Consider the following 19,739-nt stretch of genomic DNA (forward strand, 5'->3'; position numbering starts at 1 on the left):
GAGGCGGACAGCGGTGCGGAGTTGGCGTTCGAGATCCGCCCCCGTTGCGGCCCCGCCCCCTCCCGGCGCGAGCTCTCGGCTCAGCCAGCTGCAAGTGGCGGGCGCCCAGGCAGATGCGATCCAGCGGCTCCGGGGGCGGCAGCGGAGGTAGCAGCTGGCACATCCTGTCGCCGCTGTCCGGAGGGTCGCGCAGCATCGAGGCGCCTTCCGGCCGCCCTCTGCCCAGCCAATTGAAGCCACGGGGGCTGCCGATGGGTGAGGAGGGGGCAGCAAGATTTCGGGCTCTTTTGCCCAGAATGCTTTCACTCGGCTGCTGCCGCGGGGGCCGCTTCGGTGCCTGAGAACTCTGAGCAGACGAAACGCGGGAGGAGAGGAAGGACGCTGCAAACTTGCGCCGCGGCGGCCTGAGCCTTTGCTTCACTGCGAGGGGGCTTGATTCAAGCCCAGAAGTTCAGCGGGCAGTGCAATCCGCAGACTTCGCGCTGCGGAGGTTTGCAGAAGGGTACTGGAGAAAGCAACCCCTGCCCCTGGTCTTCCCCTACACTTAAGGAAGAGGAGCTCAGAGGCCGAAAGAAGCGCTGAGGAAGGGGCTTGAACAGCAGAACGCTCGGAACCATCGTTCCCAGCTGGAAAGTTGCGGAGGATTGGAGGCTGCTGGAGAGCTCGGACAGACCACGGCTCAAGCCGCGGGGGACAGGAGAGGACAGCACCCCATCGCCACCTCCCTTCAACCATAGTACTTTCTCTTGTTCCGGAAAGCAGCAAGCTACAGACGGGGGCGCGGCACTCCTGGCACGCCAGAGGCACAGGGTCCCAGCTGCTGAGCCCGAGGCGCTCAGGGTCTCTTGACACACCCCTGAGCCTCCAGCCACATTTTATTGAGACTCCTGCTTGCCTCCTTGCAGTTGGAGGAAAGCTAGAGAATCAAGTACGCGCATAATCCCCCAGAGAGCAGGTGGAAGGAGCGCTTCAGGACCAAGGACTATTCGGAGACCCTTCTCATTTGAGGGGAAGTGAAGGGCGAGGCTGGATCCCGGAGAGTCAGGAGACTAGTATAAACAACCCTTCTCTGGCGGGATGGGAGCCTTAGGGCTCCTAGGGCTGCTGCTACTGCTGCTTTCAGCAACAGCCTTGGGCTCCGGGACCAGAACCGGGATCGGGACAGGGACCGGCCAGCTGGTGGGCTCACCCGCCGTGGGGCCGGCTCTGCAGCCTCGGGAGCCCCTAAGCTACTCACGTCTGCAGAGGAAGAGCCTGGCGGTGGACTTTGTGGTGCCCTCGCTCTTCCGCGTCTATGCCCGGGATCTGCTATTGCCGCCTTCGTCCTCCTTGGATTCGAGGGCTGGCCGGACTGAGGCGCGCGGCTCGTTGGTTCTCGACTGCGCCCCACTACTTAGGCTGGTGGGGCCACCGCCCGGGGTCTCCTGGACCGAAGGCACCAGCTCACCAGCCCCTGCCCAGGCACGGACGCTGACCAGGGTGCTGAAGGGCGGCTCGGTTCGCAAGCTTCGGCGCGCCAAGCAGCTGGTGCTGGAGTTGGGAGAGGAAGCAATCCTTGAGGGCTGCGTCGGGCCCCCAGAGGAGGTGAATGCGGGACTGCTCCAGTTCAACCTCAGTGAGCTGTTCAGCTGGTGGATTCTCCATGGCGAAGGGCGGTTGAGGATCCGCCTGATGCCAGGGAAGAAGGCTTCGGAAGTGGGCAGAGAGGGAAGGCTGTCGGCAGCGATCCGTGCCTCCCAGCCCCGCCTTCTCTTCCAGATCTTGGGGACCGGTGAGCAACTCCCGCCTGAACGTGTCGGGATTTGTATTTTTAGACACATCAGTTTGCAGCCACTATCAACTAATCCTCATTTCCAAAACCTTAGCCTCTTGTTCTTAGCTCTTTCTTCCTTCTGCAAACCTCCTCCCACAGTTATACCATATTTTCTTATTTTCTTGCTGAACAGAGTCACTCCCCCAAGGGTTTTCCTTCCTCTCCAGCAATCAAGCTGGGAGGAAAGTTTTCTGCTCTTGGCAGAATGCCTCTTTCTACTGACTTACACGGGGTCTCAGCCAAAATTGGATGCACTTTTAACGGGGCGGGGGGGGGGGCCTGGGACAGTTAAAATGTCCTCATTACTTCTAGGTTTCAAGCTTAGCTCTAGATCTCAAGACTGTTGCCCATCTTCCCTTCCCCTTATTCCTCTTCCTGGCCCCCGGAGATGCAGAGAATGTGGTACACTTCTTCATATGGTTGAATCTTCCCCAGCTGTTTCCTTCAAATGTTGACTTACGTACGGATAGCCTCTTCTTCATTAATTTATTCTGCCCCCTCTCCCCAGCCCCAGTCTGCTATCCACTCTCAGACTCCTGTTTTTCCTCTCAGATGTTGTTGGGAGAGTCCCAGAGGAACTAAGGAACATGGGACATAAGGGGGGTGTGAAGAGAGGGATCAGAGTTCTTGAGATTCTCTCCCTTTGGGATAGTCATGGTGAAGCCAGAAGAGACAATAGTTCTTCTCTTGCCCCCCAACCTTTCCTGTAATTCTTAGCTTGAATGTCTGCAGCAGCAGCTCTGGATGACAGTCTCTGGCAGGTCTGTTTCACTGCAGATCTCTCTGCTAGAGATTCCTGAAATGAGGCTTGTGTTTCATTTACTCTCATTTTCTTCTCATATTCACTGAAGTAGGGGTGTGTGTGCAGGCACTTAGTTCTACCTCTTCCCATAGTATTCTTTGGCTGGAAAACCAGGTGGTTTTGAATGGATGTTTCTTTTGGTAATACCACTGGGGAAAGACTTGGTGAATAAAATATACAATGTAAATGAATGAGGAGACACAGAAAAGAAATCATGCCTTTTTAAAAGGCTACACTAATTCCATTGAGCAAACCCAGCATCTTTTCTATCATTCTCATCATCAGAAATAAATGAAATTTTTATGCTCCACTGGTTACTAATGACTAGTATTAATTGGATGGAAAGCACTGAAAAGAGCCCACTGTAGAGTTACAAGTATCTACCATGCTTGTCCCAGCACACACATATACTCCCACACATGCCCAGTACTATTACATAGCAGGGATATTTAGAAGCTGAGGTTCTTCACTCATTGCACAAAAAACATACTGGTATATGGTTCCCAAGGAAAACAGAATCTGGATGCATATTTCAGCATTAGCATTGGTGAGCTTGGCACCTAAAATGACTCCTTCATGTTCAAGGCCAGAATTCATATTAAGAATGGCAGAATTCATAGTAAGAAGCAGGGTCTGATGAGTTTGACAGGCCCTCCTGTGAACTGAGATAGAAGAATGATACAGTTGTCTCTCCACAGATACTTTTGTGAAGAACAGTTGTATGTAATGTCATCATGGCTTCTGTGGTTTATACATGCAATACTCTCTTTTAACGCCTAATGTATTTGTAACCGATATAAAGGTGACTTCTCTGGGAATGCGGGTTTTCTTCTACTTTCATGGCTATGAGCATCTCTGGAGCTTTCTTGTCACCTCTTGTTAAATGGCCATAGGCCCAGCAGTCTAGATCAGCTATTGTGAGATGTTGGTGATAGACAACAGGGATCCTTTCTGCAGGCCTGAACTTGCCTACTATAAACAGGCAGGTGGCATGAAGTTATCAGTGGGTGTTTCTGAAGAGTCCCATGCTTAATGCATGTGGAAAATATATTCCAGTCAAGCCTCAGGTAAGGAATGGAAGACGCTGAGTAGGGGAATTTCATGTAGAGAGGACTATGCTTCAAGAACTGCTTTGCTACTGATAGCAGGGAAGCTCTGTGAGCGTCTCAAATCCTCCCCGAGCATCACAGTTCATTTGGCAGTTGGACCAAGGCTTTATGCATCATTTGACACATCTAGCAATGCTGTTTTCAGAAAGAGCCAGGATTCTGTCATTAAAAGGCTAGAAATTTTGGCCAAGCATTTTTCAGCGGCATTGGGATCAAATGATTATTGATGGGATCAAATAAGACACTAAGTGTAACTGGATGAGCTCTCCATGACCTCCAGAGAGACAGACAGCTTATTGAAAAGCACTTCAGGCCTTGTGGTGATCACACTTGGAACAGGCTGGGCTCTCAGCTCTGAGGCTGTTTTCACTTAGGCAGCTGGCCATGCCAGACTAGCCTCTTGCCTTACCACTGCCTCCCCAGCTTCAGATATGGTTTCCACTGCAGACCTCCCCATGAAGGGAGTGGACACACCCTGTTCTATCATGTTTCCTGTGTGAGGCACCATATATCATGGTGGTTCCATTCATTTCCTTGTATGAAAATTCAAGCTTAGGTTCTTACACTTGGATTAATTTTACTACTTATTATGTTTGATGAAATGGGTTTATTCCTTTTATATAGGCTCTGTTTTGTAGAAAAGGCATTTAACTCTTCTGTGACATAGGATCTTCAAGTATACAAAGGGAGAATAGACACAACTCAGCTTATTTCTCCCTGCTTCTCCCCAAATGCCTGGCGGTCCGGTCTAGGGGGGCACAAGCATGCTGATGGGGCTAACTATGAGGAGGGAAGAGTGGTGGGTGGCCTGAAGCAACCCATTTGTCACAGAATGAAGAAAGCTTCCTGAATCTGAACAGGACCATGACTAGGGATGTGATAGAAATGGAAAAGCACCCAGTCAGCACAAAGCAAACACTCTGTTGCTTGTGGTTTGGGATGTCTGAGAGGACAAAATGATAGCTGAGAGGCTTTATAATGCATGACATGCTAATGTATTTTCTTCATGGATTGCTTTGAATTCATAAATTGGATCAGTATTTTAAAGTCTGAAGCAGCTCCCCACAACACTTATTTATGGAGAAGAGGGTAGAAAGGTCATTTCTGAGACTGTATGAATTTTGGTGTACCATTCTAGGACAGTCCAAACCTCAGAAAAGATGTCTGCCTGGAGGCAGCTGCGTTGTTCAGAACCCCACTTTGTAACCTGTTTTCTGGACGTCTTGACATCTTGTTTCTGCCTTCCCTCAAGCAGAGAGAGACCTAGAGGATATTGACTTGTGTGATATGAGGGCTTGTTTCCCTATAAGCACCCCCCTTCTCACTCCAGGAAAGGGGATATACAACTGGGGAATTTACATGTGCTATAGGAGAGACCTGAGAAGTTTAAAGTAGATGTATGCAATGAAGTACACCTGACCCTTAACCTCACATATCTGTCAGTGCCTTCCAATTTTACTTCTGGAGAGGGCAAAGAGAGCCAAGGAAGAAAGAGAGGAAATTGGAGCTCCCAGAAGGAATATCAGTTATTTGAGGTGAATTTGGAGAGTTGGAACTAGTCCAGAGAAGAGCAGAGAGCTGATTTAAGAGTTGAGAGGACCAATTTATGGTGAAAGATGAAAAGAATTAAATATATATGACTGAGCAATGTGGCAATGAAGGGAAAGCCCTGGTAACAATCTACAAATCTCTGAAGAGGGAGAGGCAGTAAAAGGGAGGAGGAGTTAGGGTTAGGGTTAGGGTTGCTCATAGAAGTAATAGGATGAGAATTGCAGAAGGAAACTTCAGGGTGGATGTCAGGGAAACCTTATTTTCTGAACTTGATATTCTTCTGACTATGGAATGGAATTCCAAAGGAGTAAAGAGTAAGGTGAGATGTGGGTCAGATAAGCCACAGCATTCATAATTAATCAGTTTTGTATTTGGAAATGTTGAGAAGCTACAACAGGCAGGAGAACTGGGATGGGGAACAATGGCAGGAATTAGAATCTTTCAGGATTCAACTCTTTTTTAAAAAATTTTTTAATGTTTTATTTATTTTTGATACAGAGAGAGACAGAGCATGAGAGGGGTTGGGGCAGAGAGAAAAGGAGACACAGAACCGGAAGCAGGCTCCAGGCTCTGAGCTAGCTGTCAGCACAGAGCCTGATGCCGGGCTCGAACTCACGAACGTGAGATCTGACCTGAGCTGAAGTCGGAGGCTTAACCAACTGAGCCACCCAGGCGCCCCAGGATTCAACTCTTGAGCCACTTTGGGTATTGGTGTTTCCAGGAGGAAAAGACAAGAATTGCACATGTATCTTTGAAATTGGATGGGATGTGATTACAAGAAGACTGTTAGAAAAAAAATAATTTGAAAGTACTGGGTTTGTTTTTCTCTACCCCCAGATTGACACAGAGTATTTCTCTGGGGTGTTGTCTGTCTATCCGTTAAGGAGGAGGCACACTCATAGAGTGTTATGCATCTAAGATGCATCTCTAGTGTGTGTGTGTGTGATCAAGCCATTGGGCAGGGCAGAAGGTAACCTGGGTCTGGAGAACATGAGATCACATCTAGATTTGGTGGACTCCTACTGACTACTTGAAACCACCTTTGCAATGCCAAGAATATATATACATGGCTATTAGAAAGATGAAGTTCATCTAAATCCATTTGATCTTTTCACAAATTTACAAAAGAAAAAGTAAAGCCCATGAGGGATTTGTGTGTCTGGTGTGGGAGGATAGTGTTATCGTTAATAAAAATGAAGTATGTCTTCTGAAGGACAAGGGTCCCTGACCTGTGGATGGGAGAGGAAGAGAGGGGGAGTTGTGTCAGCAGAGTTGTAGCCCCCTGCCACTCTTAGGATTACTACCCAATAACCTCATCTTGTGGGAATTTGTCCAGCCCTTTCTTTATAATCATTATTAATGTCCTGTTACAGTTGTATGGGACTTTATAATTTATAAAGAACTTTTCAATTTAATATTTTTTTCAATCTTACAGTAGGCAGGGCAAGTATTTGTTGTATTTTATAAATGCAGTAACTGGAACCAGCTATTTGATAACACTTTTTCAAGGTAAAAAGTGGAAGACCTAGAAACTTCCATTTATGCACTGAGAGGCTATGAGATGCTAGATGCTGTGCCAGGTGCTAACTAGGAATAGAGTTCTTTTTGCCTTCAAATTAGGGCTCTTTCTACTAAAGGAATCCTCCCAAGATGCAGATTATAGATAAAACCATGTAAATAGTTGAAAAACTCTACATTATCCTTGTGAGAAGTCCAGGCAATGAATATTTGGTGTTCAATAGCCATGATTTGGAAGAGTTCCTTAAAATCTTTGAGGTCCAGTTTCATCATTAGTAAAATAGGGATAGTGATGGTTCTTATATCAAAATGCCGCCATGGAGATTAAATTAGAAGATATGTATAAGTCTGTAACTCAGTGCCTGACATAATAAAGTATTCTGTCATTATGAACCATATGGATTTTTCTAGCAGCAGCAACACCCCAGCATCTGGTTGTGCAGGTTGTACACTCTATAACTCCAAGAACTGCATATACATTTTAGTTTATTTGAATGGTGCTATCTGGAGTTGTGCAGTCCTGATGTGTGGTCACATCCAGAGACCCTGGCAGTGATAGTTGGAATACTGCGGGTTCCCTTGCAACTCGCTTCTAATTCCTGAGCTAAGAAGTGAGATTTAATGGAAATGGGGAGAGTGACCAGGGTGATAGTTTCTATTGTCTTCCTCAGAAAGTGTATGAAGAGAATTGAGGTGTGGTATTTCTTTCATTTCTATCAACTAGTGTCCTCTGAGGTCTTTTGACCTTGGATTCAGTTTAAAGATTCAAGCGGAGTATTCACAATCCAATTATTTGTTCTACTACGCAAAGAAAGCAAGCCTTAACTTTATGAAAGTATAAAATCTAATAATGGAGAAGAACAAGATAGAGGCATTACAGAGCAGTGGTTTTCAGATGGTGGATCTATCTTAACTGAGGGCAACATATGCAGTTTAGGCCCTCCATGCCCACAGGGGTGCTGGGCTACTGACTTAAGATAATTTTTTTGTTATAATTAGCTCGAGCTTGCCTTTTTCCTGTCAATTGGAAGGCAGGGGAAAGTTGGAGGGTACCAACTGGTTGATAGACATGAACCCATTAAGAGCAGTTAAACCTTTGAGATTCCATGGAGTCACATGGCTGAGGGAGGAGGCCACCTCAGAAAGTGCCTCAACCTAAAAGAGGCTGTGAAGCATCCATATAGCATTTTACAGGTAGTGTTTTTTATGAGCCATGGCTGAGCCATTGCTTTCAAAAGATGCGCATGAACATTATTTCTGCTTGGGAGTAGAAGGAGAATAGGGCATGTTTGTGAGGATGGTTATAGGCCCAGGGGTTATATAATGAGAGCTGTGAATAAAGTTACCAAGGAAACCTAGGGGTGTGGGTGTCTTCTTTATTAGAACCATTGTGTTGTCCTCCAGTCTAGGATGTGGCCAGTGTTTTTTAACCTAGTAATGACCTGGGAATTTTCACACAGGTCAAGGTGTGAGGAAGGCGCATTTTAAAAGAAGAGTATTGGCTTGGTGGGGAGGTGCGGAGCAGGTGGCGGTCATCCTAGTACCTTTCTTGGTGAGCCAGATTTCTCAGAACAACTTTTGTTTCTTCCGATGAGCTTGGGTCCTTTCCCAGGAAAATTGTCTCAGGTCCACTTGGTGAATGTAGACATTCTAGGATGTGGGAAGTCTCAGAACTGGGCAGAAGGAGAGTTCCATTGGGGCAGATACACCCAGCCACTTGGTTAATTAAAAGTCTTTGGTTTTTGAACCTTACTTTTGTGGTTATATAACAACAGGTCCATGGAGAGGTTGGCATCAGAATTCCCTGGAGTAAGGAAAAGACCAAAGGGAATATCTGAAAACAAAAATAAAAACAAAGAAAATCTAGGCAAGCTTGTAGGAAATCAGGCAACTAGCCAGAGGAAATCAGAAGGGAAATTTAAACCATCAGCTATGTTTTTCTTGTCCCCTTATTTATCTTTTATTCAGTTTCCATTGGAATATGGTTTCTGAGGGTTGGCATGAGCAGGTTTCCTATATAGATCCTTTCCACATGTGTCTCAGCCCAAGTAATTAAAGTCAGTGTTCTGTGGTGGAGAGAATGTTAGAAGAGGGGCTAGAAGAGTTAGATAATCATAAATTATCTATTATGTATTAGACTTTTATTAGTTTTGACATCTTGTGCAACTTCCTTAAACTTGTTGAGCCTCTGGGTCTTTTTTTCTAAAGAAGAAAATACAGAACTTGTTTTGGCTACCTCATGGAGTCTCTGTGAACATTTTGTAAAATAATCTATGTGGAAGATTCTCATCTGGATTATTCAGAAATAAATATATAAGGCAGTAGAAAAATGAAAGTACAATATCATAAAAAAGTACTGAGATTCTATTTCATCAATTCATAATGTTATCCAATCTTTGACATTAGGAGCAGCAGTGCCAAGTCCCAGATTTTGAGGCAGGCATTGGGCTTTATTTAACAAGTCAGCAGCCCTGAAAAGGGGCTATGTGGCCCCTTCCTACAGTTTCTTAAAATGAGATTCTTTCATTGAAGTAATGTTGCCCAATTCCAGACTTTTCTGGAAATGAATCTCTGGTTGTGGGATGTAAGAACTTACATTTTAACATCAGAAAATTACTGTTTTTTAAATTGAGTGATGACAAGTACAATGAAATACATTGACTGTATTAGTCTTGTGTACAGCTTGATTATAATTCACATCTGCAACATCCATGTAGTCACCACCCAGATAAAGATTCAGAACATTTCCAGCATCTCAGGAAGTTCCTTCCTGCCCTTTTCAGTCTGTATCCACCCCCAGCCCAAGGTAACTGTCCTGATTTCCATGTCATCAGTTAGCTTTGCCTATTTTTGAACTTCATGTAGTTGGAATCATGTGCTTTTCTGTATCTAGCTTCCTTTACTCAGCATGATTTCTGTGTGATTTCTCAAAGTTGTTTTGTGTACTAGCATTCTTTCTTTTTTATCTTTTTATCACCTTGCTGTGCTCCTTTATATGACTATAACACCGCTTGTTTATCCAATTTTCTATTAAGGAATTGGATTTGTGGGAAATCAAAAGTAGAAGAGACTATTCTAAATAATGAGTAGAGTAAGTCATAGATCTGGGCTTGAAATCTTGCTCTATAATTTCATGGGCCAAGACTGTTTTCTTCTCTCTGAACTACAGTGTTTTTGTTTGTAAAAAAACAACAACAGCAAGAACAACAATAAACCCATTGTGAGAATTAAGTAAGATAAGGCATGTAACAGGCCCTGACACACAGATGGTATTTAACAAGTGTTAGTGTTTTCCTCCAGCTCTTGATTACATGTTTTCCCTTGGTGGCCAGAATGGGTCCTTCAAAAACTTTCTGAGTGGAGAAGAGGAGCCTTTTCACAAGTGAGGGAAAAGTAGCAACCAAGGTCCATTTAAGTTACATGTAATAATTTTTAGTAAATATTGCATAAATAAACATCATTTTAATAAAACACAAATATTTGTTAGTCTGTTTTAAAATTAAAGAAAACAAACTCAATGAATAAATCAAAAATGGAATCAGAAACTCTTTGGTCTTGTATTCGGATCAATTAAGGATGAGAAGAAAAGGTATAGAAGGGACAGAAGAAGATGGACAGAAGCAACCACATTTAAGGAAGAGACAGAATGACTGAGAATGACAGAGATAGGAGTAGTGACACACAGTGGAATGTATAAGGTGAGGTAGCCCAGTGAAATAGAGGGCAGGAATTAATTTCTTGGACACAGAGAAGCATGGATGATAGGAGACTAAAAGAGGGACATAAAGAGAATCAGAGGGCAGGGGGTGGTGTAGGGAAGGAGGAGGGAGGGAACACTTTATTATTCTGTTCTGGTGCCAAAATCTGTACTGCACTGTGAATCTTTGGCCAATGTTATATGATGATTATTTTTAACTTTATTGACATATAATTCATATACAATAAAATGCACCTATTTTAAATAGTTTCATTTTTTTTGATATCTATATCACCTTATGAACCACCACCCTAATTAGGACATTGAACGTTTCTGTCAACCCCCAAAAGAGCCTTCTTGATCTTTTGCAATGACCCCCTGCACTTATTATTCTAGGAAACTTCTGGTTTGATTTCTATCACAATAGATTAGTTTTGTCTGTTCTGGAAGTTGGTTTAAATGGAATCATGTAATCATGTAAGTAAATTCTCTTTTGTGTTTGACTTCATCACTTGGAGTAACACTACTATGATTTATTTGTGTTATTACATGTATTAGTAGTTTGTTTTGTTTTTTATTACTGAATAGTATTCTATCATATAAATATATCACAATTTTTTTTAATCCACTCATCTGTTGATGGATATTTAGGTTGTTTCCAATTTGGGGCTCTCATGAATAAAGCTGTTATGAACATTATATGTATAAGCCACTGTGTGGCCTTATGTTGTCAGTTCTCTTAAATTGATTTTGGAATTAATGGATTATGTGGTAAATGTATGTTTAACTTTATAAGAAATAAAAAACTATTTTTATAAATAGTTATACTACTCTATACTCCCACCAGTAATATATGAGAATTCTACTTACTCCACATCCTTCAGAATTCTTGATATTGTCAACTTGTCATGGCATCTTGTTGTGGTTTTAATGGTTTTTTGTGTGTGGTAGTTACCTAATATTGGTTGGGGTATTAGCTCAAAAATTAGTGGTTCAAAATAATAACTTATTTTTTTATAGTTCCTATGAGTTAGAAATCTCGTGAGATAGTAGTCAGATATCAGCCAAGGATGCAGTCATCTTAAATCTTGAGTGGGGCTGTGGGATCGGCTTACATGGTGCCATGTTCACAAGGCAGGCAAGCTGGTGCAGGCTGCTGGTGGGAAGTCTCATTTCTTCTCCAGGTACTCCTGTCTGTAGTGCTGCTGGACCATCCTTGTAACCTGGTGCCTGGCTTCCCTGAGAGTGAGCATCTACTGAGATCTTATGATTTTCTTTTTTGAGGGTAAATATTCTGAATCACTGTGTTTGATTTTCAACTGTTGAATTAGCTTTACATTATCAGCATAAACTGCACATGCATGATATATTAACCTTTTTATGTATCGCTGGGTCCACTCACTAATAAATATCTCACTGATGATTTCTGCATCTGTGTTCACGAAGATCGTTGGTTTGTAGTTTTCTTGTCTTTGATAGGCTTTAGGGTTTGGGTAATGCCAGGCTCATAAACATGAGTTGGGAAGTGCTTCCTCTTCTTCTATTTTTCTTGGAAGGGAATTGTAATTTTTTCTTTCTTGAATTTTTGTTTAGTAGAATTTGCCACTGAGGACATCTCGGCCTGGTATAGTCATTGGAAAGGTTTAAATTACTAATTTAATTACTTAGTAAATATTTAGTAATAATTGTAAGGTTATTCAGATTATCTTTTTCTTTTTTAATGAAGTTAGCAGTTTGTATCCTTTAGGAAATTGGTTAATTTAATCTAAATTGCTGAATTAATGCAAGTTAATTTTTGTTCATAATTTCCCCTTATTTTTTATGTCTGTAGGGTCAGTAGTGATGTCCTCTCTTTCATACTTAATATGTAATTTACATCATCTCTCATTTCTTTGTGATCATTCTGGCTACAGGCTTCGCAATTTGGTTTCCTTTCAAAAAAACATTTTTTGTAATACTGATTTTTTTCTGTTATCTTCATTTCATTTTCACTGATTTCTGCTCTTATTTTATAATCTTTCCTTCACTTTGCCTTAGATTTAAATTATTCTTCTAGTTTCTTATGGTGAAAACTTAGGCCACTGATTTGAGACATTTCTTATTTTTCTAATATAAGCATGTAATGCAAAAATTCTAATAACTGGTTTAGCAACATCATACAAATTTCATGATTTTATAATGAAATTTACCTTATATTCAATTAATATGTTAAAACTTTTCCACTTGGTGGTTTTTTGACTCATTGTTATAAATGTGTCTTTTATTTCTGAATATTTGGGGATTTTCCAGATATTTTCTCTTGTTGATTTTTAGTTTAATTCTGATATACTCTGAGAACATATTTGGTTTGCTTTTTTTAAATTTTTAAAACAATTTTTTAATAGTTTATTGTCAAATTGGTTTCCATATAACACCCAGTGCTCTTTCCCACAAATGCCCTCCTCCATTACCACCACCTCCTTTCCTTCCCTCCCCCACTTCAACCCTCGGTTCGTTTTCAGTATTCAGTAGTCTCTCAGGTTTTGCATCCCTCTCTCTCCCCAACTCTCTTTCCCCCTTCCCTTCCCCATGGTCCTCCATTAGATTTCTCCTGTTAGACCTATGAGTGCAAACATACGGTATCTGTCCTTCTCCACCTGACTTATTTCGCTTAACATGCCCCCCTCGAGGTCCATCCACTTTCCTACAAATGTCCAGATTTCATTCTTTCTCATTGCCATGTAATACTCCATTGTGTGTATATGGACATTTAGGCTCTTTCTATGATTTGGTTATTGTTGAGTGCTGCTATGAACATTGGGGTATATGTGCCCCTATGCGTCACTCATCATCAGGGAAATACAAATCAAAACCACACTGAGATACCACCTCATGCCAGTCAGAGTGACTGAAATGAGCACATCAAGAGACTATAGATACTGGCAAGGATATGGAGAAATGGGCACCCTCCCACATGTTGGTGGAAATGTAAATTGGTTTGCTTTTTGTTATTTAAAATTTGTTAAGGTTTGTTTCATGCCTCAGAATATGGTTTATGTAAATGAATGTTCCATGTTCCACACTTTAGAAGAAAATGTTTTCTATTGTTGTTTGGTGGAGTGTTCAATTAATGTCAATTAGGTCAATTTGGTTAATGCAGTTGTTCTGGTCTTTTGTGTCCTCACTTATTTTTTGTTAGTTTGCTATTTGCATTACCAATAGAGGACTCCTAAAGTCTCCAAGTTTTGTTTTGTCTATTTTTCCTTTCAGTTCTATCATTTTTTTATGTCATGTATTTTGAAGCTCTATTATAGGTGCCTACACATTTAGGATTGACTCTTTTCATGATGATTTGACTCCTTTATTGTTGTATAATGTGTCTTTTTATCCCTGGTGATTTTCATATTTGGAAATTTATTTTTATTGACATTAATATAGCCTCTCCATGTTTCTTTTGATTAGTGCTTATATGATCTATCTGTGCCATCCTTTTACTTTTAATCTAATATTTATATACACAGTGAGTTTCTTATAGAAAACATATGGTTGGATATTCTGTTTTTGTTTGTTTGTTTTTGTTTTGTTTTGAACATGTCATGGGGCTTGAACTCTGACCCTGATTCCAAAAGTCACATGCTCTACCAACTGAGCCCGCCAGGCTCCCCTGATATTGTGTGATTTTTGAAAATTTAATCCGATGTTTTATCTTTTACTTGGTCTGTTAGACTGCCTGTATTTAATGTTATAATTGATAGGGTTGAATTTAGGTCTACTATTTTAGTTTCATACTCGTCTGTTTTTTGTTTTTCTCTTTTTCCTTTCTTGACATCTTTTGGGGGATGTCAAGAAAGGAATATTGAGTATTTTTTAGTATTTAAATTATTTTTTAGTATTTGAATATTTTTTTGTGTTTCAGTTTTAATTTATCTATTGTTTTCTTGGTCATATCTCTTTGTATTATTACTTCAGTGGTTGCTCTAGAGATTTTATGTATGTATGTATATATATATGCCTATGTGTGTTACATTTGTATGTACATAGATACACACCTATATATCATATATATGTATATATAAATTTTAAAAGCCATTTTGAGTTGACATTTTATTTTTTTCAAAATTGTATTTGAATTTTAGTTAGTTAACCTATAGTATAATATTGGTTTCAGGAGTAGAGTTTAGTGATTCATCAATTACATGTAACACCCAGTACTTATCCCAAGTGCCCTCCTAAATATCCATCACTCATTTAGCCCATCCTCCACCCACTTCGCTCCATCAACTCTTAGCATATTCTTCATTATTTAGAGTCTCTTATGCTTTGCTTCCCTTTATCTTTTCCCCCTTCCCATATATTCATCTGTTTGTTCCTTAAAATCCATGTATGAGTGAAATCACATGGTATTTCTCTTTCTCTGATTGATTTATTTTGCTTAGCATAATGCACTGTAGCTCCATGCACATCATTGCAAATGATAGGATTTAATTCTTTTTGATAGCTGATATTCCATTGCGTTTATGTATGCATCTTTTTTATCCATTCATCAGTTGATGGACACTTGGGCTTTTTCCATAGTTTGGCTATTGTTGATAATGCTGCTGTGAACTTTGAGCTACACGTACCTCTTCCAGTCTGTATTTCTGTATCCTTTGGGTAAATATCTAGTACTGCAATTGCTGGGTCATAGGGTAGTTCTCTTTTTTGACTTTTTGAGAGACATCTATACTGTTGAGTTGAAATTTTAGTACTTCCTATAAAATATATTGCAACTTTATAGATCCCTTTACCCCTCCCTCCCTTTGTTATAGTTGTACATAATTTAAAACTCTGCTAGATTATATATACATATTAAATATAATGTATATATAAATATATATGTATATGTATGTATGTATAGATACATGTATAATTACATATATATATAATATAGGCCTATAAATATATGTGTGTTTATATATGTACATATATGCACATATATTAAAGCTACATGTATAGTTTTTAGCAGTTATACATATCTTAAATAACTTAAAAGGAGAAAAGTAGTCCTTTATATTTATCCAGATATATACCATTTTTTTTCCTTCCTTCTTTTCTGAAGTTTCAATTTCCCTATTTTATTTTTCCCCTTCAACTTAAAAAACTTCCTTTTTCGTTTCTTTTAGAGTGGTTCTGCTGGCAACAAATCCGCTTAATTTTCCTTTCTCTGAGAATGTCCTTATTTCATCCTTGTTTCTGACTTCTGTGTTGACAAGTCTTTCCTTTTTATACTTGAAGAATGCTGTTCCTTTGTCCTTCATAGTTTCTGATAAGCATTCTGCCTTTAAATTGTTCTTCCCTATCTGTAGCTGTTTTCAAGATTTTTTCCCTTTGTCTTTAGTCTTCAGAAGTTTTGAGCGTTTGATTATGATGAGTCTATGCATGGTTTTATTTGATTTTATCCTGTTTGCAGTTTGTTGAGACTTTCAGTCTGTAAGTTTATGTCTTTATGAAATCTGGTGAGTTTTCAGCCACTATTTCCTCATTTTTTTGTGCATCAATACCTTTTCCCTCTCCTTTGGGATTCTAACTATACCACTTTTTGATCTTTCGATATTGTCTCACATTCTTTCAAGACTCTGCTATTTTTTTTCAACTTTTTTCTCTCTGTTTTGCAGAATGGACACTTTCTGAGATCTGTCTTCAAGTTTACTGACTCATTCCTCCATTTCCATTTTGCTAAAGTTTTAATGTTAGATATTATATTTTTCAGTTTAAATTTTCTATTTTTAAAAATAATTTCTATTTCCCTACTTAGACATACCTTTCCATCCATTTTCCAGAATGTTTACTTTTCCCTCATGGAACACAGTTATAAAAGTTAGCTTCTTTGATAATTTCAGCATCTGGATCATCTTGTTACTGACACTTGTTGATTATCTTTACCTTTAAGAATTGCTCATTTGTTTTGTTTTTGTATATTGAGTAATTTTTACATCATATCCTGGAAATATTAAACATCATGTTGTTTGGTCTGAGACTTGGATATGGTTTAAATCTTTTTCTTTTTTGTAAAGCTTTTATGCTGCTTTATGTCTGTCCCTACATGTGCTGCTCAGAGGTGAGCTGGGACACTTGGCCATTTTCTTAACAGAATTAGCATATTTCTCCTCTTTAGGCTTTTCCTTAAATTCAGTTTTATCTATCTGTACTACTTCTGCACAGTTCCTATAACTGGGGCTGCCCTCGGGCAAAATAGAGAGATAATAAGAGAAACAAATCAGGGATTCTCTCCATACTCTGGCCTGAAGTGCCCTTTTTTCCCATTCCTCTGGCCTGAAAGATGTAGTTTCTAACAGAGTCTCTATTAGAGTTTTGGCTGCTGACCTCATGAGCCATGCTGTCTGTGATGAGAGCTCAGTATCATGAGAGGAGGGCCAGGGGGGAGAAGAAACAACAAAGAAGTAGAGGTTTCCCTCCATGCTCTCTGGATGGCAAGGCTCCTTTTCCCCACCCTTTGGCTGTAAAGAAAGATTTCTGTGGGTATTTTACCTGTCCATGGTACCATGACCACAGCTCAGTTGGGTGCTTGCATTTGGTTCACAGGTACAAGAGGAAACAGGAAAAGAGTAGGAAACACATCTTCAAATGGGTTGCTTTTCCAAGTTTTGACTCTCTTCCTCAGTATTCCTGGTTTTATTTATTTTTTGGAGTCCCTTAGTAGTTGTGTGTTTTTTTTAAATTCATTTGTTTGCTTTTATTTTTGTTTTTTGTTTTTTGGGTTTGTTTCACATTTGTTTGTTTTGTATTTTGTACAGAGTTCTCAGCTGTCAGCAGGAGGATAAATAGGATTCAGTGGGCTTACTCCATCTTGATGCACTGGAAGTCCCTTGTTCCTTTTTGGAATCAGAGTTTCCATCAATGGTATTTTTTTTCATTCCCTTCTCCTGTCTCAGGGTAAATGCTGCCAGGTAGGAAATCACACAATGCTGGGATCCACCACATTTATTTTCCCTCTCTCCTGTGCTACTGATTATCTCATGAAAACAGGTTTTCACATATTTTGTCCTTTATTACAAAGGAGCTTAGTCCAGTGCTTGTTACTTTATCATGCCTGGGAGCCTAGAAAATGAACTTTGAGATAACAGCCATGTTGGCTTTTTCTAGATACACCATCTAGATCTGTGTGAGAGGTGTATCTATAAATTTGGACTTTTGGCTGAAGAAATGTTTATTTATTGGTTCACTTCCCCCCCTCCCCCCTGAGTGCTTACCAAGTTGAATGGAGTTCAATCTCTTACTCCCAGGGGTTAACAAACAAGTTGGGGAGAACAGGCAGATTTATTAATAAATAAATCCAGTGAAAGGCAGCACCTGATGCTGAAGAAAGGGTGCAGATGGTTATAGTGGTTCACTGGAGGCTTGGAGAGGTCAACTCCTGTGGGGGTGATCAGAGATAGCTTCGTTCTGTACCTCCAGATCTCAAAAACCATTCCCTTAAAGACTGATGAAGTCTACTTACTCAGTGCACAGTGGGAGGGGTGAAGTTCCTTTAAGACAGGAAATTATAGCTCTGGAATTTTAGAAAGAATAAGCTTATTGCCTTTTGGCCAAAAGGTAGGGGGTCAGGTCAAAGGATAGCTACTGAAAATGATAGTTTTCTTTTGGGACTGTGATAGAAGTGAGTTAGAAAAAGCTTCCAGGAGGTGATTTGAGAAACTCTTGGAGGGAGTACAGAATTAGAGAAAAGAGAAAGGCAAAGGACCTTATAAATTAGTGTTCACAAAATAAGAGCACAGAATAATAGCCAGAGAAAGGACAATTGTTGGTGAGAGAGAGATAGAGACAGACAGACAGACACTGTGTGTGTGTGTATGTGTATGTAACAAAGCAGGACTAGGCAGAGCAAGAAGTCTGAGGAATTCTGGGGGTTGAGAATCTTGGTGCTGAGTCAGATACTCAGCGTTAGAGGTAGGGCTTGCTTACTGAATCAGGAATTTACAATTGATGCTGGAGAAATCAAAAAGTATTTAGCTTTTGAGTAGAGGAATGCATGTTGACTGCAGATTCTTTGGGAAATGGTGTTTGGTTGTGGGTCTAGTCCTGGACTGTTAGAGCCTTGAGAAGTGGTTTTCACTGGCTCAGGAGTTGAGGGACTCAGAACTGGGTGAAGGAAATGGCTAGATATAAGGGGAAAAAATAAAATGAGTCAGGTGCCTAAGGTTTCAACTTGGGACCATGCAGACTTGGTGGCATTACTGATAAAGAAGACAGGTGGGAAGACCATCTCGTTTGGGAGGAGAGTGCCTGCCCTGATGGCAGTTTTGTGGGCCTCTTTCTGAAGATCAGGTGGGCTGGTATGCACATGAAGACAAGGAACAGAGGCAGGAGTGGATGAGAGGTTCAGGTGGGAGATATTGATGTGGGGGCTGTTTACATGGACCTGATGGCTTATTTTTTGAGAACAGATGCATTTTCCTGAGAAAGAAGAAAGAGGAAGGAAGGCCACACCTTCAATTTGGGAACGTTCATAATTTGACAATGGAATGGAGTCAATGATGTCACCAGAAAGAATTTACAAGAAGGAGGGGAGGGCCACTAGATTGTGGTTTCATGGAAGCTAAGGGAGATAGATATTCCAAAGATGGAGTAGAAAGGGCCTTGTGTTTGGCCCAGAGCCTTCTGGGAAGCAGGCATGAACAGAAGGAAGTTTAGGGGGAGTGCTAAAGAAACCAAAGCAAAATGTGCTTAGGTAGTTGTTCAGTCTGTGAAAGGAAGAAAAAAAGACAAAGAAAGTAAAATGTCAATGGTCTTACAAGGTTTATCAGAATGAAGAAAAGATGTGTTAAGGATGAACTTTCTTAGTAAAATCAGAAGAGAAAACACTGAAGAGAAAGGTGGTTTCAGGTATCAGCAAAGGGGTGGGGGGGATTATTCTGTAACGGAACCATTCAGTCCAGGCAGTGTGGACGACCTCTTATACAAGCCTTAGATGCATCCCATCTAGGCCCTGTCTGCTTCATAAAATAGAGTTTTTGTCATTAAATACTTCTGGGAGATGGGGATAGCTATTTTATGAGGCTGCCCAGTGCTTACTGGACAGAACTGTTGGGAAAATATTTAATACTGGCTGATTTCTACTTCTCTGTAACTTAATACTAGTAACAACTACCATTGAACCATTTTACACAGAATCCTCTATTTTTTTTTTTTTTTGCCCAGGTTGTCATTTGTCTTTATTTTTTTAAAAAATAGTTTATTGTCAAATTGGTTTCCATACAACACCCAGTGCTC

The 19,739-nt window shown here is 40.6% G+C and overlaps 1 protein-coding gene across 1 annotated transcript in view; it reads left to right on the top strand.

Annotated features, from left to right (window-relative positions):
- The first annotated feature begins 1,077 nt into the window (after positions 1-1,077).
- The window catches only part of ALK (ALK receptor tyrosine kinase), a 662,031-nt gene continuing 643,369 nt past the window's right edge, over positions 1,078-19,739 (top strand). Inside the window, exon 1 of the mRNA XM_029938017.1 lies at positions 1,078-1,771. Within this exon, the coding sequence (XP_029793877.1) occupies positions 1,078-1,771 (694 nt within the window). The remainder of the gene's footprint in view (positions 1,772-19,739) is intronic.

Source organism: Suricata suricatta, chromosome 4, assembly GCF_006229205.1.
Source record: "Suricata suricatta isolate VVHF042 chromosome 4, meerkat_22Aug2017_6uvM2_HiC, whole genome shotgun sequence".
NCBI classification, from domain to species: Eukaryota; Metazoa; Chordata; class Mammalia; order Carnivora; family Herpestidae; genus Suricata; species Suricata suricatta.